At 50.0% G+C, this 18,486-nt stretch overlaps 1 protein-coding gene and 1 long non-coding RNA gene across 3 annotated transcripts; one reads left to right on the forward strand and one right to left on the reverse strand.

Annotated features, from left to right (window-relative positions):
* Positions 1–3,206: 3,206 nt before the first annotated feature.
* LOC101101339 lies at positions 3,207–5,448 on the forward strand. Its single transcript, XR_441384.5, has 2 exons — positions 3,207–4,003; positions 5,287–5,448. It is a non-coding gene; the product is annotated as an uncharacterized LOC101101339 (long non-coding RNA).
* A 336-nt stretch (positions 5,449–5,784) lies between these two features.
* On the reverse strand, positions 5,785–18,434 carry PSMD13 (proteasome 26S subunit, non-ATPase 13). Of its 2 annotated transcripts, none has more exons than XM_045039793.1 (13): positions 18,260–18,434; positions 16,625–16,703; positions 13,313–13,392; positions 13,173–13,228; positions 12,892–12,935; positions 12,616–12,702; positions 10,270–10,441; positions 9,216–9,295; positions 9,012–9,137; positions 7,409–7,471; positions 7,116–7,196; positions 6,812–6,928; positions 5,785–6,244 (listed from the first exon to the last, which is right to left on the reverse strand). In XM_045039793.1, exons 1-13 carry the CDS (start codon positions 18,352–18,354, stop codon positions 6,149–6,151), a joined length of 1,176 nt encoding a protein of 391 aa, XP_044895728.1. In that variant the 5' UTR covers positions 18,355–18,434; the 3' UTR covers positions 5,785–6,148. The 2 variants fall into 2 exon arrangements, with proteins under 2 accessions (XP_044895728.1, XP_003993868.1); XM_003993819.6 differs by having other exon boundaries at positions 13,313–13,347; positions 18,260–18,433.
* Between the last annotated feature and the right edge of the window lie 52 nt (positions 18,435–18,486).

Here is an 18,486-nt window from a genome sequence, read left to right on the forward strand (position 1 = left end):
GGGAGAGGCAGAGAGAGGGGGGGACACCGAATCGGAAGCGGGCTCCAGGCTCTGAGCTGTCAGCACAGAGCCTGACAGGGGGCCTGAACCCATGAATCGTGAGATCGTGACCTGAGCCGAAGTCGGACGCTCAACCAACTGAGCCACCCAGGTGCCCCTAGAATTTCTAACAAGTTCCCAGGTGATGCTGATGCTGCTGGTCCAGGGACCTTACTTTGAGAACCACTGTTTTATGTGATGAAATAGATTTCCAATGCAAGAAAAACAATATGCAAATGTTTGCGTGCATGTGCATTTTTTTCTGGGTCCCTGAGGCTAAGAACCTTTGTCTCGCTGTCAGTGCCTCTCTGGTTTCTCCAGCAGCTGCTGTGGTTCCGAGTATGGACACAGGGTGGTGCCATGCGCCCACAGTGTCTACCCCAGACCTTGCAGGTGGCCTGGCAGCTTTGAGAGGGAGGGTGTGCACGGGTGTCCCCGGGGCAGCAGGGACAGGTGGAGGGCAGAGATAGGTACATGCTGGATGTGGCTGGATGCAGGACACGAGGCTGAGGATTCGGGAGACAGAGGTACTTCTGTGTTGCCTTCGGGAGCTCTTCCTGATGCTACTTCTGTCCAGGACAGGCCAGGGACAGGCCTGGCTTGTCCCGAACCCTGGGCCCGCTCCCTCTTCAAGCCATGGTTTCTCCTGCTGTTACAGGGGATTCATCCAACCCTCCAGCCCTCAGAGCCTTTTACTTTGTTGTTCAATACGACCCCCCACTTGGCCACCACGCCCTTCTCCATGGGTTGTCTCATTTCCTTCCAGGTGGAAGAAGGCAGCCCAGGACACAGGGCAGTGCTCTGCAGAAGCACTGTGGCCACAGAGCAATGAAGGTAGAGGCCATGCCAGGCTCCCCACCTCTGGTAGCATCTGTGTGGGGTCGGGGCGGCAGGGATCTGTGCAGGGTTTGTTTTGAACAGGTGGTTCTTGGGACTAAAAACCCAGTAAGGTTGAGGCCTGAAGCCCACCACTACAGGTGGTGGACTCCCCGGAAGCTGCGTGAACACAGAAGCGAGGGAGGCAGGTTTGTGCTCGGGAAGGCTGGGAAGGTTAGGCATGGAGGGTATGGATGGAAAGGAGCTGACGGCGAAAGCTGGTGTAGCATAAAAGTTTGAGGACATCTCTCTCCCTTGGAGGGTAGCCCCAGCTCCCCTGTCCCAGCCCTCACCAGGGCCTTTCTCATCTGGTGCTGGGCTGCCGTCCTGCAGCACAGTAGCACACGCCCCCTCTCCCCCCCCCCCCCCCGCCCTTACACCCCTGCCTCCTGAGCTGGGAAGGACGGAGAAGGCCTTCCTTACAACCACGCCTGGATGGTTGGGGACAGCAGGTCTTTTCTGTGAAAAAAGAAACACCGTAGGCTGGATGATTGATCATCTGACCCGCAGCCTTATTCCTGACTGGACCTATAATTAAAGGTTTAGGTGGAAGGGATTACTCTAGAGGAGGGGCAGAGCCCCCCACGGCCTAAGGCTGACATCGGGACCCAGCTGCTGGAGATAACATTCAGGACACACGCCCGCCTCCAGCCTCCAGGGACTTGGCTCCTCACTGGAAACCAAGGCACAGGGAGACAGTGGGAGGCGGGGTGGGGCGCCCAGAAAAGAGCCCCACAGTTGGAACGAGGGTGGTTTCCAGGGAAGGACAAAAGCGAAACTAGGATCCTCATGCGATGTATTAGGATCATCAACCCACCGTTTGTAGACAAGCGGATTGGGGTGTCATCATACCTGGTGAGGACGGTGACCGCAGCCGAGTCTGGGGGCTGAGGGACCGATGTGGTCAGATGGCCTGCTGCTTCTCGGCGACTGGCCTGTGCCCACACTGATCAGGTCTGGGCTGTGACCTTTACTGCCGTCCACAGTAATCAAGGTCCTGCTGACAGTAGAGTAAAGCCCTGCAGTTTCCCCTCTCAATCCAAGCCGATGCCGGCTGTGACATGAGAACTACACCTGTCCTCCCGACCCCATCCATCCAGGCCCCGCTCCCATCCCTCCTTTCCACACCCCAACCTATCCTTCCAACATTGACTGGAAATCTGCCAGGCCCCAACAGTTCTGTGATGAGCCCAACAAAGTCCTTGCCCTTATCGGGCTTGTATTCCAGCTACATAAGGAGACCACCAACCAATAAGATGTGTCTGAGGAGAGGTCGTTTGAACAGGGCCTGACTAATTTGGAAACATGAGGCTGAGGCACCAGTGTGGGTGGGAGTGAGGTGTGGCTGGGACCAGGCAGGCAGTGGTCAGACCCTTCAGGCCTTGGAGGCCATGAGAAGGAAGTGGGTGGAGTCTCTGGGGGGGGGGGCGGCGCTGAGCAGTGGCAGTGGCAGGCCCTGGTTGTTCCTGAAGGGCTGTCCTGGCCACTGTGTGGGACAGTCTCAGAGGACACATTCAAGTTTGTACGGGGGGAGGGTGGGGTGTGGTGATGTTGGTGACCTGGTGGGAGCGTGAGCACCTGAGGGAAACAAGGGTGGTGCTCAGACATTTGGGCTGAGCAGCTGGGAAGGGACAGGGTGGGGCACTCACTGTAGAGCCTCAGGAACCCCACCAAAGAGGGGGTAAGGGTTTGTGTCGGTACATCCTAAATATCGTGACTGATAAGCTGCCGGGGTACAAGGCCAGATGAGGCGTGAAGGTGGGTGGAGAGACAGCGAAAGTCCTGGGGCTGTCAGGGGTCACGCAAGATCCGGACAAGGTGGAAGGAAGAGCAGAGGCTCAGCATCCAGCAACCTAGGAGAGAAGGGCTGGAGAGGCCGCTGGGGACTTGACCTTGGCATGTGACCCCCTGGGGCTCAGGGCCACGGCACTCCTGGGCGACTGGAAGTGGGGTTGAGCAGCGGGTCGTATCTGGTCACTTCTGTTCTCTCGGAATCAGCAGCAGGGTCTCCAGTGAGGGGGGAGGGTTTGTACAGAGAGAAGGTGTGAAGCAATCTCTCAGTAGAACAGATTTGCCAGGAGATGTTTGCTGTGGGAAGAAACGAGTGACCTATTCTCTGTAGAAGGGAAGGGAGGCAGGGAGGCTCTGAGCTCACACAGGGCTTGTGGGTGGGTTACAGGCCCACTACCCCAGGGTTGGTGGGCAGCGTGGACCCAGGACATTTGGCCCTGGGAGCCTTTACCTGCATGTGGGCCAGGAGGCAAGGGCCTGAGTGTTGCCCACCCCCCGCCCCCACGCCACCTCCCCGTCCCCGAACTGGCGTGCACAAAGTATCTGCTGATCTACCGTGTGCCATGACTAGTGCAATGATGGTGCAATGGTGACTGTCTAGTCTCGGAACAAAGCTGTCAGCATTAGTGACAACGCCACTGAAATCAGCAGCCAGGCTGCTCTGACCCACCAGTGCCGCGCGCAGGTGGAGTGGGGCTGCATCGGTCACGGACGAGGAGGCTGGGCAGCTCCGCCGGGAACTCCCAAGTTAAGAGAACTTAAAAATAGCTCTATGCACCGTCCTGCCAGCTGACACCCCAGATATTTAAGGCTCACTCTGAAATGATGTCACGTTTCCATTCTTGCGCTCCCAAATTCCCTGACTTCCCTGGCCCTGCTTCTCCGAGCACCTTTCTCAGAGGAATGAAGGCCTTCTCCAGGTGATGTCTGCCTGCACTACACAGGGCCCAAAGACCTCGGGGGCCACGGCAGGGGCAGTGCTGGCAGCTGCCGGTCTGCGTGCTGGCTCTCCCCACTTCTGAGCGGGTGTGCTTTCTGCCAAAGCACCACGACGGGAGGGGACAGCTGCAGTGCTCCCTGCCCCCTCCCCCAGAGCTATAAAAAGCCCCAACACCCAAGTGAGCAGAGGACACGCCGAGCAGAAGTGCAGAACTTTGCTGGACACGAGGAGCTCGGCTCAACGGCCATGCTGAGGTTAGCCTCCGCCAGCAGGCTGCTGCCAGCCCCCCGGAGCGGCTGGGTGCTTCCCAAGGCACACGTCTCCGCTAAGCCAGCCAGAACACCCACTTCTCCCATGGTAAGAACCTCCAGGGCAGCAGGGGGGCTGACCCGAGCAGGTGGAGTGGGCAGTCCTGCGCTGTTGTGAAGATGAGATAGGTTTGGGGGCAGGGCACAGAAGGCCAGGCTGGTAAAAGAGAGGGGGAATGTCCTCTCAGGGGTGCAGCTTCTGGAGGTGATCCTGGTGCTAGAACTCAGTCCGTGTCTGGGACAGTGTCCCCACTCCAGGAAGGGTCCTTGCGGTCACTACCTGAAGGCCAGGCTCCCAAAGCAGTCAGCGGAGTTAGTTAGGGGAGGGTTTGTTCTCAGGCCCCAACTCGCCTCCTGTCAAATGAGGGGTGCTAACCGCTGAGCTTGAAGGGCGCTCAGTGTCTACTCTGGCTTCACCACTACTGAAGGGGAAGAGTGGGCTGCCCGGAGGGTCAGGAAGCACAAGGGGAAACATGCACCCCAGTCACCCTGGGGCTGCAGGAGAGCAGACAACGACCTGTTTTCAGCGTCAATAAACCAAGGTCTGGAAGGTCATCTGCCCAAGGTCAGACCGTGGGTGTAGCCTAAGGGCCCAGCTCTGGGCTAGCGTCGCTGAGGCTGCTGGGAGTGAAGCGAAGAGGGAAGAGTCCAGCCCGGCATCTGACTCTGTTTTAGGAACAGGGAGCGATGACTGGGCTCAGGCTCTCCTTCCGGAGGAAACCAAGTGAAGGGGACATATGGCTGGTTCTCCAGAACCTGGCTCCAGGTGTGCGTGCACACACCTGCACACTGAGCGCAAGGGGTCCCCTCTCCTCCATCCAGGCTTCTGAGCAGGACCACCATTTAGGGAAAAGGGCCCTGCAGTTGTTTACACAATCCGAACCTCTTCCATCCTGCACAGCACCGGACATGCTCCTGTCTCCTGGTAACTGGAAGTGAGGGTGCTTGTCACGCAAGGTCAGAAGGAGTTCAAGGTCGAGGGACACATGGCCTGGCCAGGCAGGCTCTTGGTGAGGGGGAAGGGGGCTAAGATGAGAGGTCCCGCTCCACAGAGACTGGAGCCCAGGGCTGCTAGCCTGGTCTCCGCAGCAGCTGTCCAAACTGATGACTACAGTGGTCACTGCTGGCACCCCGCAGGCTTTTTCCATCTGACGCACAGGAAGTCTGGGGCTGGGCCAAGGGTCCCACCGGAGCAGAGGGGGCGGGGCAGGATGCCTGTAACTCTGGACCTGCTGCTCTGGTTAGGACCCGGGCAGGTAATGGCCTTCCTCGATGACCTGGGAACGACCCTGGTAACGGCCCAGTGCACTCACCCGTGCTTCCCTCACCCAGGAGCAAGCCATCGGGCTCTCGGTGATGTTCCTCAGCTTCCTGATTCCTGCAGGCTGGGTCTTACACCACCTGGAGAGCTACAAGAGAAGCTCGGCAGCATGAAGGCTCTGTGGTTCCAGCTCCAGGCACAGGATGAAAGATCGCATTAAACCCTTCCCTTCACCTAGTGGTCACTGGTGATTCTTCTTTGTGTACGAGCACCCCCGCCCCCTGCACACTCAGCACGGGGCTGAGGGCTGGCTGGGTGGGCATCGGGTGAACACCATGTCTGAGCCACAGCAGACAGGACTTGCTCTCTTGGCCACGGGGCCCACAGCCCTCTGCACCTGGCTCTGCCCTGTGCCCTGTGTGTGCAGAGACGCCCCTTGCCCAGGGCAGGAGTGGGGGGGCCGAGGCCCACTCCCCACCGAGCCCTATCTCCCATCTCCCGCGTTTTAATCTCTCCAGGCCCAGGCTTGACATCAAAGCTAAGACCGAGGAAAAGAGAACCACAAAAAGGACAAAACAAGTGCGTTTATTACAGGAACATTCTCAAACGACACCAGAGATATTCACACAGGTGGATGGGATGGAGACGAACTTCTGAGTGGTGTCCCCACGCACTCAGGGTGGCGCCTTCTCGCTCCTCGGGGCACGTGCACGCTCGCGCCTGCCTGGTCACCAGAGACTGGTGACCCCTCCCCACTGCGGGCTACAGGAGACCTCCACAAAGGAGGCTTCTATCTGTGGCCGTGCACCCCATCGGTGACAGTCCTGTTCTCACAGCAGGAAGAACAGTTCCCGTTCCAGAAACACAACCCCACCCCCCACCCCCATTAAATGCAGATGGCCTCAGCTGCCACACACGGGCCAGGTGGGGGCGCTAGGTGAGGATGTCGTGGGCCTGGTGCTCCACCAGCATCTCCATGCTCCTGACGTCGGTGCACCAGAACTCCAGGCGGTCCTTCATGCCCGCGATCTGAGGCAAACCAGGACCACACAGTGTTAGGACACTTGGGAATCACAGCACCCGATGGGGCAGCTGTACGTTTCCAGCCAGTTCTTTAGGGCAGCACTAATAAACAGGGCATCGAAGCTGGGGGAGTGGGCTACGTGAGACGGGCTTATCCCAGTCAGTTCTTATCACCAGGACATTAAAAAAAACTTGCATGAAAGAAAACAGGCAAGAATAGAGGAAATCCACAGGATTAAATTTAAAGCAAATACGAACAAGATGGATCTGAGCTCAAACCACAGAACTAGGAACGCATTTGATCAGAGCACCAATTTGAGGATTAAAAGGCAGCATCAGCACAACCAGCCCTGTTATTACGATAAGCTTTTAAGTGCAGGGTTCAAACCCCAGGCTTGCACTAAATTAGGTTCTTTGAAAAACCCTCAGTCCCTACAGCAGTAAGATATTCTCTGAAATCCCTTTGTCAATACCGCTTTCTTCCTAAATGGCTGCCATCCAAGCGAAACTAAGACAGCACAGACACAATCCAAAACACCCACAAAGGTGAACTATGTATTCCAATCACATTACCTGTTGCAAATCCAACACGCGGGGCTGCACCCAGGTCATGTGAACCCGCTTATCCACTTCATCAATACTGCCTTTCACCAGCCCCACTGAGAGCGCCTTCATCACCAGCAACTCCACCTGTGCAGAGAGGGGCTCGTGTAAGACACCCCGAGGCCTGCGAGTACACACCAGCCGGCCCTGAAATATGGGGGAACAAGATACTGTCTTTTGTGGTCTGGAGTGTAGGGAGCCGTGCTCACAGGAGCCCTGACCCGTCCAGGTAGCAGCTGTACCACTGGACCATCCTGAGTCCAACAACCTGTACCTCGTTCACGGTGATTTTAGCACTTTTGGCAATTTCTTCAAAAGTGAGTTGTCTGTGATTGGCAGGTCGTGTGAAAGTCATCTGAAAAAAAATTTTTGCTTGTTAACTACTTTTCCAAATAGAAATTGTCAGAGAACTGATTGATAGGAACGTTTTTGTCAATACTTGCTCTGAAAACCTAGATCTTATTAGTGAACCACACACTAAACTCTTCCTTTATGTTAGTTGTGTATCTCATTAAGAACACGCTTTCCACACTTAGCTTACGGCAGTCGTTCACACAGCCTGCTTACCTCCATGAGGCACAACAGCTGAATTTTCCTCAGAAGCTGGGCTTCATTGGCTGCCAAGTCAGGCTGTAAAGTAGAAAGCATCAGTTACCCAACCTGGGCTTTGAAATTCTACAACAGAGCGAACACAAAGAATCTTTGCAGGTCCAAACACCTTACGCTGAAGATCACGGAGGCTCACTTTTCTTAGGAAACCATTAGAAGGTGCACCCCGGAAATGTCATGCTCCCACACAAGGCATTTACGAGGTTTACAGACACCAGGGGGCACCTGGTTTACAGACACCAGGTGACTTGGCACAAAGAAAGGCAGGGAAGGACCCATCCTGTGCCTGAGCAGGTCCAAGTGTACTGCCTGCTCCGTCAGCTCTGTGTAAGGGGAGCCTCTGAGGAACACACTCCTTACGCTCCAGGGGCTTGCTCTGAACTGAAAGAGCAGGTTATTAATTTATAATGAAAACCGGCCTTATCATGAGAACCATGCCCTCTGCGTGACCTGTAGTCACCCTACAGGTAGGTCACAGGTCACTGCTGAGCACAGAGACAAGAAAGGAGAAGGGGTTACCGGATTCAAACATTTAGGAACTCACACCCCAACACAGGCAGAGCCAGCAGGGAACTGGACAGGTCAGGCTCTTCAGAAAGAGCCCACTCGCCCCAGATGGGCTCTTGCTACCTAGACAGGTGCCGCAGGCACACGGCTCTAGTTTTCTTAACTTTCTACGGCTAGCCATCTTTCTTTCCAAGCGGCACAATTTTTTCTTTCAGAGATCAAAATACAGACTACAGTTAGGATCGACTGGACTTGCTTTCTGCCTCTTCACAGTCCGTTTGTATCTACTCGGCTCTGTTATGTGTGAATTCTACAAGTTTATTTTGAACTTTGAGAAAACTGAAGCTTTAGAAAAGTACGGAACAGTAATACAACCATGATCCCTATCACTATGAACATTTTAGTAATTTTGCTTCTCACAGTTTCATTTGAAAAAGAATAAACTTACTATTAAAGCTCAGGTCCTTGTTAAACACCTCTCCTCCCTAATTCACACCTCCCAGAGGCTCCAATCCTTGCCCGGCGCCCTCTCCCCTGCTACCTCTTTTCCTCTGCATTGACTGCCCCGCCATCCCCTGCACTGACCCCTTCCTCCCATCAACTGCTTCTGCCCTGCGCAGACCGTCCTGCCTTCCCTCACCCTGGGCTCTCCCCGACTCTCATCATTCACTCACTTGAGCCTCACATACCCTACTGCAATTCAGCAACATGCTAAAAGCTTCCTTTTCCTCTGCTGAATATACTCTTCTCATATTCTTCCCTTGGCTAAATTCCACTCACACCTAAGGTCAGACACAGAGCGTGGCTTCTTCGGGGCAGTCCTCTGTGATAGCCCTTTCGCCCAGATGACACTCCCCTATTCTATCAGAGTAGCTGAGTTACTACTCTAACTAGCCACTTAACCATCTGCTTAATCATCTGGCTCGTCTTAGTCTCCCGTCTCCCCAGCGGCTGGCGTGTAGAAGGTGCAAGTCAACATCTGTTAAATAAACAGACGCAAGGAAGGAGAGCCAGGAGCATGTAGGAGTGCTCAGCTGTCCTTCCCATGGCTGACCTGCTGGCCCCACGAGGTCTTCAGGGTCTGGAATCTCTCTACGTTGCCACTGTTAAAGGCATAAAGGGTGTCAATCAGCCACTGGCGGTCGGTGTTCCTCAGTGATTCCAGCACGGGGTGCATGAGCTGTGAGGACGAGACAGTTAGCTGGCAAAGAAATCAGTCTCCCCCTTGTTAAGAAATCTGTGACCAGGGTCCACTTACGAGTTCTCCAAAGTTAAAAACTCCCTCGCCAAGAAGTCCTGCTAGTCCCAGCGTGAAAGCTCTCTCCTGCTGCTCAGACACTACGGCAACAACACATCTCCAGTGACACCCCAGTTACAAGAATCAGTCCTGCTTGGCTTTAAAACTCTCATGAAAAAGTAAAGAAACCATTCCCTGTAATGGTTATATCACAAAGCCTTAACGTTAGTCGTCTCTTTTAAAGTACCGTATCAACTCAAGTTATACCTGGAACCGCATACACAGGTTTTGTGGGAAAGACATTCATTCACTTATTTCTACTTAAATAAGTGAATCGATTTACATTTTCAGCTCATCTACTTCCTGGAGTAGCAGGTTCCTTATGCCTCTTGTTTCCTATGGAAGTGATACCTCTCATTTATCTTAAAGTCCCCTCATTCAGCCTCTTTTCAGACTACAATCTTCCTTTCCCATACAACAACTCCCTATTCTCTTGACCACATTAGCTGTGCTTTCCAATATATTTTTCTTGAGCTGCAGGAACTGCATCTAAAAACTGCACTAACATCTTTAGGCGTCGCTGGTCTCCACAGCTTCAATGGTGTACTGTGAGAAACACCCAAGAGGCTCAAATTTCTTCTTTAAACACATACTCCTCGCACTTTTCCCAAAACTCATTGTTCATTTTGCTTTGCGAGTGATTTTCGTAAGTAAGTTATTCCCCTGGGTCTTGTGCGGTTTTTGGAACACGACTCTCAGGTACAGGGTGGCAGCGCGCCCTTCGTGCTGTAGGGGTCGAGGGACTTGCATTGCTGCACTTCTCACCAAGGCCTCTGACTCAGAGAGCCGGGAAGACTGGGGAAGGGGCGGTGAAGGGCTATAGGGTGCAGGCTCATCTCAACTCAACGCTGAAGGCAGACACCTGTAAAAACTAACGCTCTCATGGCTCTTTCCAGCCTATCACCACGTGGGCTTTCCTCAACGAGGGATAGATACACTGGAGGAATTTCTGAGGCCTGCTACCACGCCCCGAGAGTGAGCTCCCACGACACGGACTCTAACGGCCCCATGTTACCTGGAAGATCCTTGATGTCGACACAGCCTAGAAACCGCAGAGCATCTTTGTAGTAGGATGCGTGGTTTCCGATTGTTTGATAGTATTTACTAGAGAGATCGTAGAAACGACTGTGAACTGATGTCACGCCAGGGAGGTTGTTGAGCATCTCTTCAACGTCTTCAATTGTCTCCTACATGCAGGAAACAAGATTACCTTTCTTTGTAACTTAAGACATTTTTAAAGAAATGTATGACGAGATGAAAAGCATAAGCCACAAAGATCGATAGATTTGAGTACATTAAAATGGAAAACTTCAGTTCACCTAAAACACAGAAAAAAGAACAAAGACAAGCTATAGACTGGGAAAAGATATTTACTGCACGCGAAACCCACGAGGGCATATGGCCAAAGTTATATAAAGAACTCTTACAAAACAACAAGTGGCAAGCAACACAGAAAAAATGAGCAAAAGAAAAGATGTTAATGGCAATTTACAGAAGTGGAGACATGAATGGAGTGGTCAATAAACTACCAGCAATCAAGAAATGCAAATTAAACCCCCAATGAGATGGCATTTCACCTCCATCAGATCGCCGAGAATTAAGTGGTCTGAAAATACCAAGTGTCGAAAATACGGAGCTCTGCAAGTGCTCATACGGTGCTAGGGGAGTGCGAGCTATCTTGGAGAAAAGTTTGGCAACATCTAGTAAAAGTGGAGGGTATACACCTTATACCTGTAGCCTCACCTCCAGGCATATGTCCCGGTGAGATTCTGCCCATGTACACAAGGAACCAGGCATAGAAATGCTGATAATTAACATCACTATTCGCAGTAGAAAAGAGAACCTTGAATCCCTTCCATAGGAAGGAGACTGGATATGCAGGCTATGAGACAGTTACACAGTGAGATACCAAACAGTAAAAACGAACTGGTCCCAGGCACCAACACGATGACTCAAACCTCACACTGAGCCACCAACTGAAAACAATACTACACATCACTTAGACCTGCACATCCCCATCTAGTGAGCATCAGGAAACACACAAGTACGAGGAACACCAAGCACGTGTGCGGGAGCACTGCTGGTGCAGGAGCGTGCACGGGGGCCCAGCAGCTCCATTCCCAGGTTGCTTCACTCCCTGGCTGGGCAGGGCACGTGGATGCCCACGACAGCATTCTTTATAGTACTTTATGGATTTCAACATGCCTTAAATATTTCCAAGCAAAATGTAGTAAGTATGAATGCAGGCTAGGACTGGGCAGGAATAAGAAACAGTAAGTACAGAGACACCTGGGTGGCTCAGTCGGTTAAGCCTCCGACTTCGGCTCAGGTCACAATCTGGTGGCTCGTGGGTTCGAGCCCCGCATCGGGCTCTGTGCTGACAGCTCAGAGCCTGGAACCTGCTTCAGATTCTGTGTCTCCCTCTCTCTCTGCCCCTCCCCTGCTCACTCTCTGTCTCTCAATAATAAATAAACATTGAAAAAAAATTAAAAAAAAAAAGAAACAATAAGTAGTATTATTTTAGGGCAATGAGAACATTAACACTTACCCTGATATTTTCTTTAATATTGTGGTTACCAAAAAACCCCAAACCAAGACCAAAATAAACACATGTAGTCTCTGGTTCAACAAAGAGGACTGACAACATAAGTTGGTCTTACTGCCACTCCTATCCACATCTGTCTCCCAAATTGCACTAAAATTAAAATAAAAAAGAGACGGGAAACTTAACAATGATGAGGAGGCAGAGAGGGTGGAGGAGCAGCGTACGATATGACCTGTCATGGTAAGTGGGCCGACACCCGGATAGTGAGAACCTGGGTGCCGGGGACAGTCTGAGGCTGTCTGGATGCGTCCTGCTGACGGCTGTGCTCACCCAGGACAGTGCTCTTTCAAGGGGAACAGGCCTCGTACCAGCAAGTTACCCTCAATAGTTTTGAAAAACAAAAACTACACACACAGAGTAATAGGGCAAAGAAGTGAAATGTCCACAATGGGAGTGTGAGGGAGGGGTATAGGAAAGTTCTTCGTGCTATTTTTGCAACTTTTCTAGAATTTAAAGTTACTTTAAAAGTTAAAATGGAAAAAAAGGATTTTTCTCCTATAGCTCCAAACAACTTTTTATTTATTTATTTTAAATGTTTATTAATTTTTGAGAGAAGGTGAGCACAGCAGGGACAGAAAGAGAGGGAGACAGAGGATCCAAAGCAGGCTCCGTGCTTTTAGCAGACAGCCCGATGTGGGGCTCAGACTCACGAACCATGAGACCTGAGCCCAAGTCGGACGCTCAACCGACTGAGCCACCCTGGTGCCCTTCTAAACAACTTTTTAAACCCAAGGGAATCTCTTATGGCAACCTTACCTTTGTAACCTGTAGGTCCCCGATGTTTAATTTCAGAGCTCCGATTGCGGTTTTACACAGGATCACTGCCTCATCACTGCTTTTCACCTGAAGACGTCAGAAACAAAAGGACCTGAGAAGTGTGGGCAGGAGACTAACAAAGCAAGGCCATCTGCGTACTGGCTTAACTGACATGATCAGAGACACAGTAGTCTCTAAAAGGTGTGCACAGCGACCACAGACACAAGCTGTAAGTCACACGTATTCTAAAAGTCTTGGCCCAGGCTTCACATTTACCTTTTCACGAGTCTTTTCCAGAAAAGTAAGAGCCACGTTGGGATCTAGAAAAGGCAGAACAATGTCAGAAGAACCACCATCATAGTATCTTTAGAGACCGGTTCCTACCAGTGAGGACACTTAGGTAGGATAACCTTTACGGTTAGACCATAAATATAATAAAAACCTAACTTAGAATCTGGTATTTTCTATCAAAATGTAAAAGTTCAATTAACTTACATTTCAAAATAATTTGAATTACCACTTGGATCTGCTCCTTTATGAAATAAAGTCAGACTCACCAGTCATCTGTCTAACTACATGAAGAATGATTTCTACCAGGGACAAAGGATTCACCCTGAAATAAAAACCACCGGTTTTTGAGTGTCAGTAGTATCAATGTTTCCATGTTCAAAGTCAAAAACTGACAAAGGTATTTTACCTGTGTTCAAATTCACTGATGAAGTTTTCATAAAGCTGTGGAACCAAAACATGCAGAGTAATTACAGGATGTCTTTCATTCTGCAAAATCAAACAACCAAAATGCCCACCATATAGCAGGCGTTGCAGAAATGTTTGCGAGTTGATAGGAGACCCATATTTGGGCTTATTAATCACGAATGGATTACTGAAGACAGCTGTGCTTTTTTTTTTGGCATTAGATACCTGACCTATAAGGATCTCATAAAGACCAATTCCTATATTCTTTCTCCAAAGTACTCTAAGCAAAACAAACTATCTGTTTAAAAGATTCACTAACTTTCAGATTTTAGAAGATTTTAGGCTATATTGCCAAATTTACAAGCCATTCAGCAAACACTTGATCACTTACTCAGACCTTTTGCCAGGTACTGCAAACACAGAATATGTAAAATAAAAGACAGGCTTTCAAGGATTTCTGGCTGAGGAGAGCAGACTCGTAAACAAAGAACTGGCAATACTGTGAGTTTACAAGCGAGGAAAAAAACAGCACACAGGCGGACCGACCCAAAGGAGAGGTTCCAAAAGTTATTCCAGAAATGGTGATAACTGAGTTTTAGGGAAGGAAGAGCAGTTAGACAGGTGAACGGATTTGGTACGGGGGAGGAGGCAGTTGGGAGAACATTCCAGCAGGAACAAACGTGTAGAAGCACTGAAGAAAACACTGCGCATGTGTTAGCAGCACTCTGATGGACACAGAATGGAAGGCACTGGGGCTTGTCCTTGCCCTGAGGTCAAACCTGAACCAGTGGAAACACACGATCACACTTCTGCTTTATAACAAGACTGGGGGGAAGGCGGGGGGAGGGAGGGAACAGAGTGAGGGAGCAACGGCAGTTAGGGTGGACAGAGGGTCTGAGAGGTTTGCTGGTCACAGGGAAGGGGAGCTAAATGACTTCTGAGCTATCTATGGCTGGGTAACTGGGCAAACGGAGCACCCCATGTGGGCAAAGTGGGAAGAGGGAGCCTCAAGATGAGGTCAACTTGGATAAGTAGAGTCCACAGTTCCTCTGGGTTATGAAGACAGAAAGATGGAAATGTCCCCGTGAAAGAAAATGTGGGTATATGCCCACACACTGTGGGATATTATTCAGCCATAAAAAGAAGGAAATCCTGCCATTTGTGACAACATGAATGAAACTGGAGGGTGTTTTGCTTAGTGAAATAAATTAGAGACAAATACTGTATGACCCACTTCTAAGTGGAATATTAAAAAACTGACCTCATAGATAGAGAACAGATTGGTGGTTGACAGAGGCAGGGGGTCGGGGGGTGCAAGAAATGGGTGTGAAGGTGGTCAAAAGGTACAAACTTCCAGTTATAAGAGAATTCCTGGGGATATAACTTATAGTATTGTAACTATAGTTAATAACACTGTGTTGTACGTTTGAAAGTTACTAAGAAAAGCAGATCACAACAGCAGCCATCACATGGGGTGCCTGGGTGGCTCAGCAGGTTGAGCATCTAACTCTCGATTTTGGCTTAGGTCTTGATCTCACAGTTTGTGGAATCGAGCCCCGTGTCAGGCTGTGTGCTGATAGCATGCAGCCTGCGTGGGGTTCTCTCCCTCTTTCTGCCCCTTCCTCGTTTGTGCTCTCTCGCTCTCAAAGTAAATAAACTTAAAAAATGTCATCACAAGGAGAAAAAAAGTGTGAGATGGATGTTTAGTAGACTCACTGTGGTTATTTTCCATATAAACATATACCAAATCATCACGTTGTATACCTTAATAATAAAGAGCAATATGCCAATTATTTCTCAATAAAACCTGGTGCGGGGGGTATGTGTGTGTGGGTGGGAAATGTCCCTGAAGCAGCCAGTGAGTTATTCAAATCTGGCACCCAGCAAAGAGCCATCTAAATAAAATGGCTTTTTCATTACAAAGGACTATTTTAAAGATATCTTCTCCAATAAGAGAGTATTTTCAACTTTTCTGATACCCATTTTAATTTATGGAATCACCTAAACCACAAACCCCTCCAAAGAAAAAAGAAACTCAAAATTACTACTGGTGACTGCAAATTCATGAATACTAGCTCTCTGAAAATTAGCTGGGCTGGGTCCCAACAATTTTTAAAGGTTTACTTGCCCACTGAAATAGTAAACTCAAATCTGCTGACCTAAGTGTTACGTTACCATGGGGTTGAGGAAATATTTTGCTCCGGGTAGAAAGTGATTTAAAGACAAGAAAGCAAAGGTTGGAGAGGAATAATCATGAATGTCCATTGCTATGATATCGAACCTTAGGAAACAAATTGTAAGATAGCTCTAATTTATCATTTTTTCCACATAATCCAGAAGACAGAATGCCCAGCAAAATCTTTAGGTTTACAGATGAATATAAGTTCCTTTGAGTAGTAAAATGTCCAATTGGCAGATATAAAACACAGGAAAATCTTTAGATCCCCAGTCGTGGAGTAAGAAGGTGGTAAGCTTCACTGTAAACACATATAAAGTAATGTATCCAGGGCAAATAACTCAAGTTATCACGAACTACCTTTTGGTTTCCATGCAGGCGTAAATCTCGGATTCTTTCAGAATCCAAGAGAAAGGCATCAAAGAGAAAGATGTCAGCGAGAGATTTCCAAGAGGAAGAAACTACCAGTGAACAACTGGTGGGGGTTTGTCAGGGAGTGTGGGGAAGGCTGGGGCAGAGAATATTTTTCTTTCCTTTTTCTGTTGTCAAATGCTAAAAGTGCTACACTACAGAGGATTCCCCCCAAACCTCCCCACCTCCAAGTGAAGCAGGAAAGGGGCTCGATCTTCCACACTACCCAAGAGAAAGCCTCTGGGCAAGCAAGCAGAATCAGTGGGAGTGGAGGAAGAGGTGCAATCAACCGTTACCCGTAAGATTCCTGCGGTTATCTTCCACTACGTCCTACCCTACCCCCAAATGATTCGGAACTTTCTATTTCTGAATAAGTTTCCAAAAGCACAGTAAGATACAGGGCATGCTATGCTATAAGACGGCATTTTAAGCTGGGATTTCAGAAGAAGCGAGACTGCGTTTGAAGCCTCTTCTACCACTTGTTAGCTGTGATATCTGGCAAATTACTCAATCCCTTAGTGTTAGCTTCTACATCAAGTAAGTAGGATTATCTCCCAAGTTGTCAGGAGGAATAAACGAGTAAACGTACAAAGTCCTTATGAGACTACCCGACGTACAGTGACTGCTGAATAGTTATAGTGTGTTATTACTACAAAGCCCACCTATTATTTTTAAAAGTCCTTGAGCAAGTTTACATAGTCTGACCTAGCATGGCAGATCATTTACCTTAATGAGGCCATCTCCTTGGGCAAAGCATGGGTCCTGCACAAAATCAAGCACCTGAAGTGTCAGTTGATGCCACAACCTGAAAAACATAAGGCTCTTAAGACCTATGAACCAATATCCAGTCACAGACACCTTCAGCCTTGATGGTCCTATCACATAACACATATTAACTGGTTTCTATTTGTAACAGGAAGACAGCTAACACAGATGCTACTAAACCTGAGTTCCTCTCTTGGTTCTGCTGTTCAATGGTGATGTCACCCTGGAGAATATCTTAGATTACCTCAAAGAGTTATTGTGAGCTTTGACTGAAAACAAGAATTTGGGATCACACATATATAAGCTGAAATCCTGGCTCTTCTACTAAGTAGTTGAGCATCTCAGGGAAGGAGTTTAGGTGAAATTGTTTCCTCCCCTGTAAATGGGATGAATGAAGGATTAAATGGGCAACTGAAGGGCACCTGGGTGGCTCAGCTGATTAAGCGTCCGACTCTGGATTTCGGCTCAGGTCATGATCTCAGGGTTCGTGAGTTCAAGCATCACATTGGGCTCTGTGCTGACAATGCAGAGCCTGCTTGGGATTCTCCCTCTGTTCCTCCCCCGCTTGTGTTCTCTCTCTCTCTCAAAATAAATAAACTTAAAAAAAATTAAAAAGCAAATGGGCAAATCAATAAACCCTCTGGAAAAACGACAGTACATTCGAAACCAAACTCTAATTTTTAAGAATGCACAAAAAAAGGAAAAAAAGAAAAAAAAAAGCTTTGAAAAATACAAAGTGCAATTATTTGCCAAACACTAAGAATTTTCTCTCAAAAACGCTAATAGCAGAAGGCCACTGAACATCATGCAAACATGTATTCATTTTCTACGTAAAAGGCATTATGCTCAACGCTAGGGTTCTTAACAGGGAAGTTATCACAGCAAGTGTGCTCTCCTGTGGAACAATGCTAGCAAATTATTCTAGCCACTTAAGAGGTCAGTGCTGAGCAACAGAGAATTTGTCATAAAACTCATCTCGTTATAAAACTCAAACTCAGAGCTCTTCTTAGGGGCACAAAGCCCAAGATGAAGTGCAATGGCACAATGGGGAGAAGCGGCTGAAAGCAGAGTGTAACCACTTGCAGAATCAAAAGGGGAAAAAACTAAAAGTGCACTTGTTTCCGGTTTATCCGCTGCAGACCGCTGAGAAACGGCACGGAGGCCGTCGACTATACGGGGCAAGTGCAAGACACCAGGATCTGTTATTCGGCACGGATGGCAGCCTGACCCTGAAACGGTGTTTGCTTGTTTGACTGGAATCAAGGGCGGAAAGCCTTCAAAGCCCTGAACCCTTTTCATAAGAGCAGGGGAAGGGAGTTCAGAAACCCAAGTCCCAGCCCCTGAGTCAGGAAGGCAGGGAACCCTAGGCCCCAACACTGTGCCTATGGCTCTGCTCCTCAGTCCTCGGGGGCTGTCACTCCGTCCTCCTCCACAGCCTTGCCGCCCCGGGCTCCTCGGCGCACCTCCCCGGCCTAGCCTGCCCCCACTCTCCCCACACGGGTCTGGGCACCCTCAGTCCACAAGGTCCCGCCCCTCCCCGGCAGCCCCCTCGCTCTCCCAGCACTGGGGCCCGGGGCCCCTCGGCTGGGCGCTCACTTCTTCGTGTAGAGCTCCTCCAGACGGTGCCACACGGCGGCCTGGCCGGGCCCGGAGCTCTGGCTCTGCTGCAGAAAGCCAGGTACGTCCTTCATGACGGCAGGAAGACCCTGGGACAGCCGCACTTCGGAGGTGTCAGCGCCGCGGGGATGGCCACCGGAAATGCTCACTCACTTCCGGCGCCGCGTCGCGCGAGGCAGGCCGGGAGCGTCCCCGCGGCCTGCGGC

This window comes from Felis catus, chromosome D1, assembly GCF_018350175.1.
Source record: "Felis catus isolate Fca126 chromosome D1, F.catus_Fca126_mat1.0, whole genome shotgun sequence".
Lineage (NCBI taxonomy): Eukaryota > Metazoa > Chordata > Mammalia > Carnivora > Felidae > Felis > Felis catus.

Excerpts from the sequence above, each read along its gene's own strand:
- PSMD13 (XM_045039793.1), bottom strand. The coding sequence starts at position 18,354 with ATGAAGGACGTACCTGGCTTTCTGCAGCAGAGCCAGAGCTCCGGGCCC. Across the intron at positions 13,393-16,624 it reads AAGGAGATGGCCTCATTAAG|AATGAAAGACATCCTGTAAT; the intron begins GTAAATGATCTG and ends TTGATTTTGCAG. Across the intron at positions 7,197-7,408 it reads AGCTGTTGTGCCTCATGGAG|ATGACTTTCACACGACCTGC; the intron begins GTAAGCAGGCTG and ends ATTTTTTTTCAG.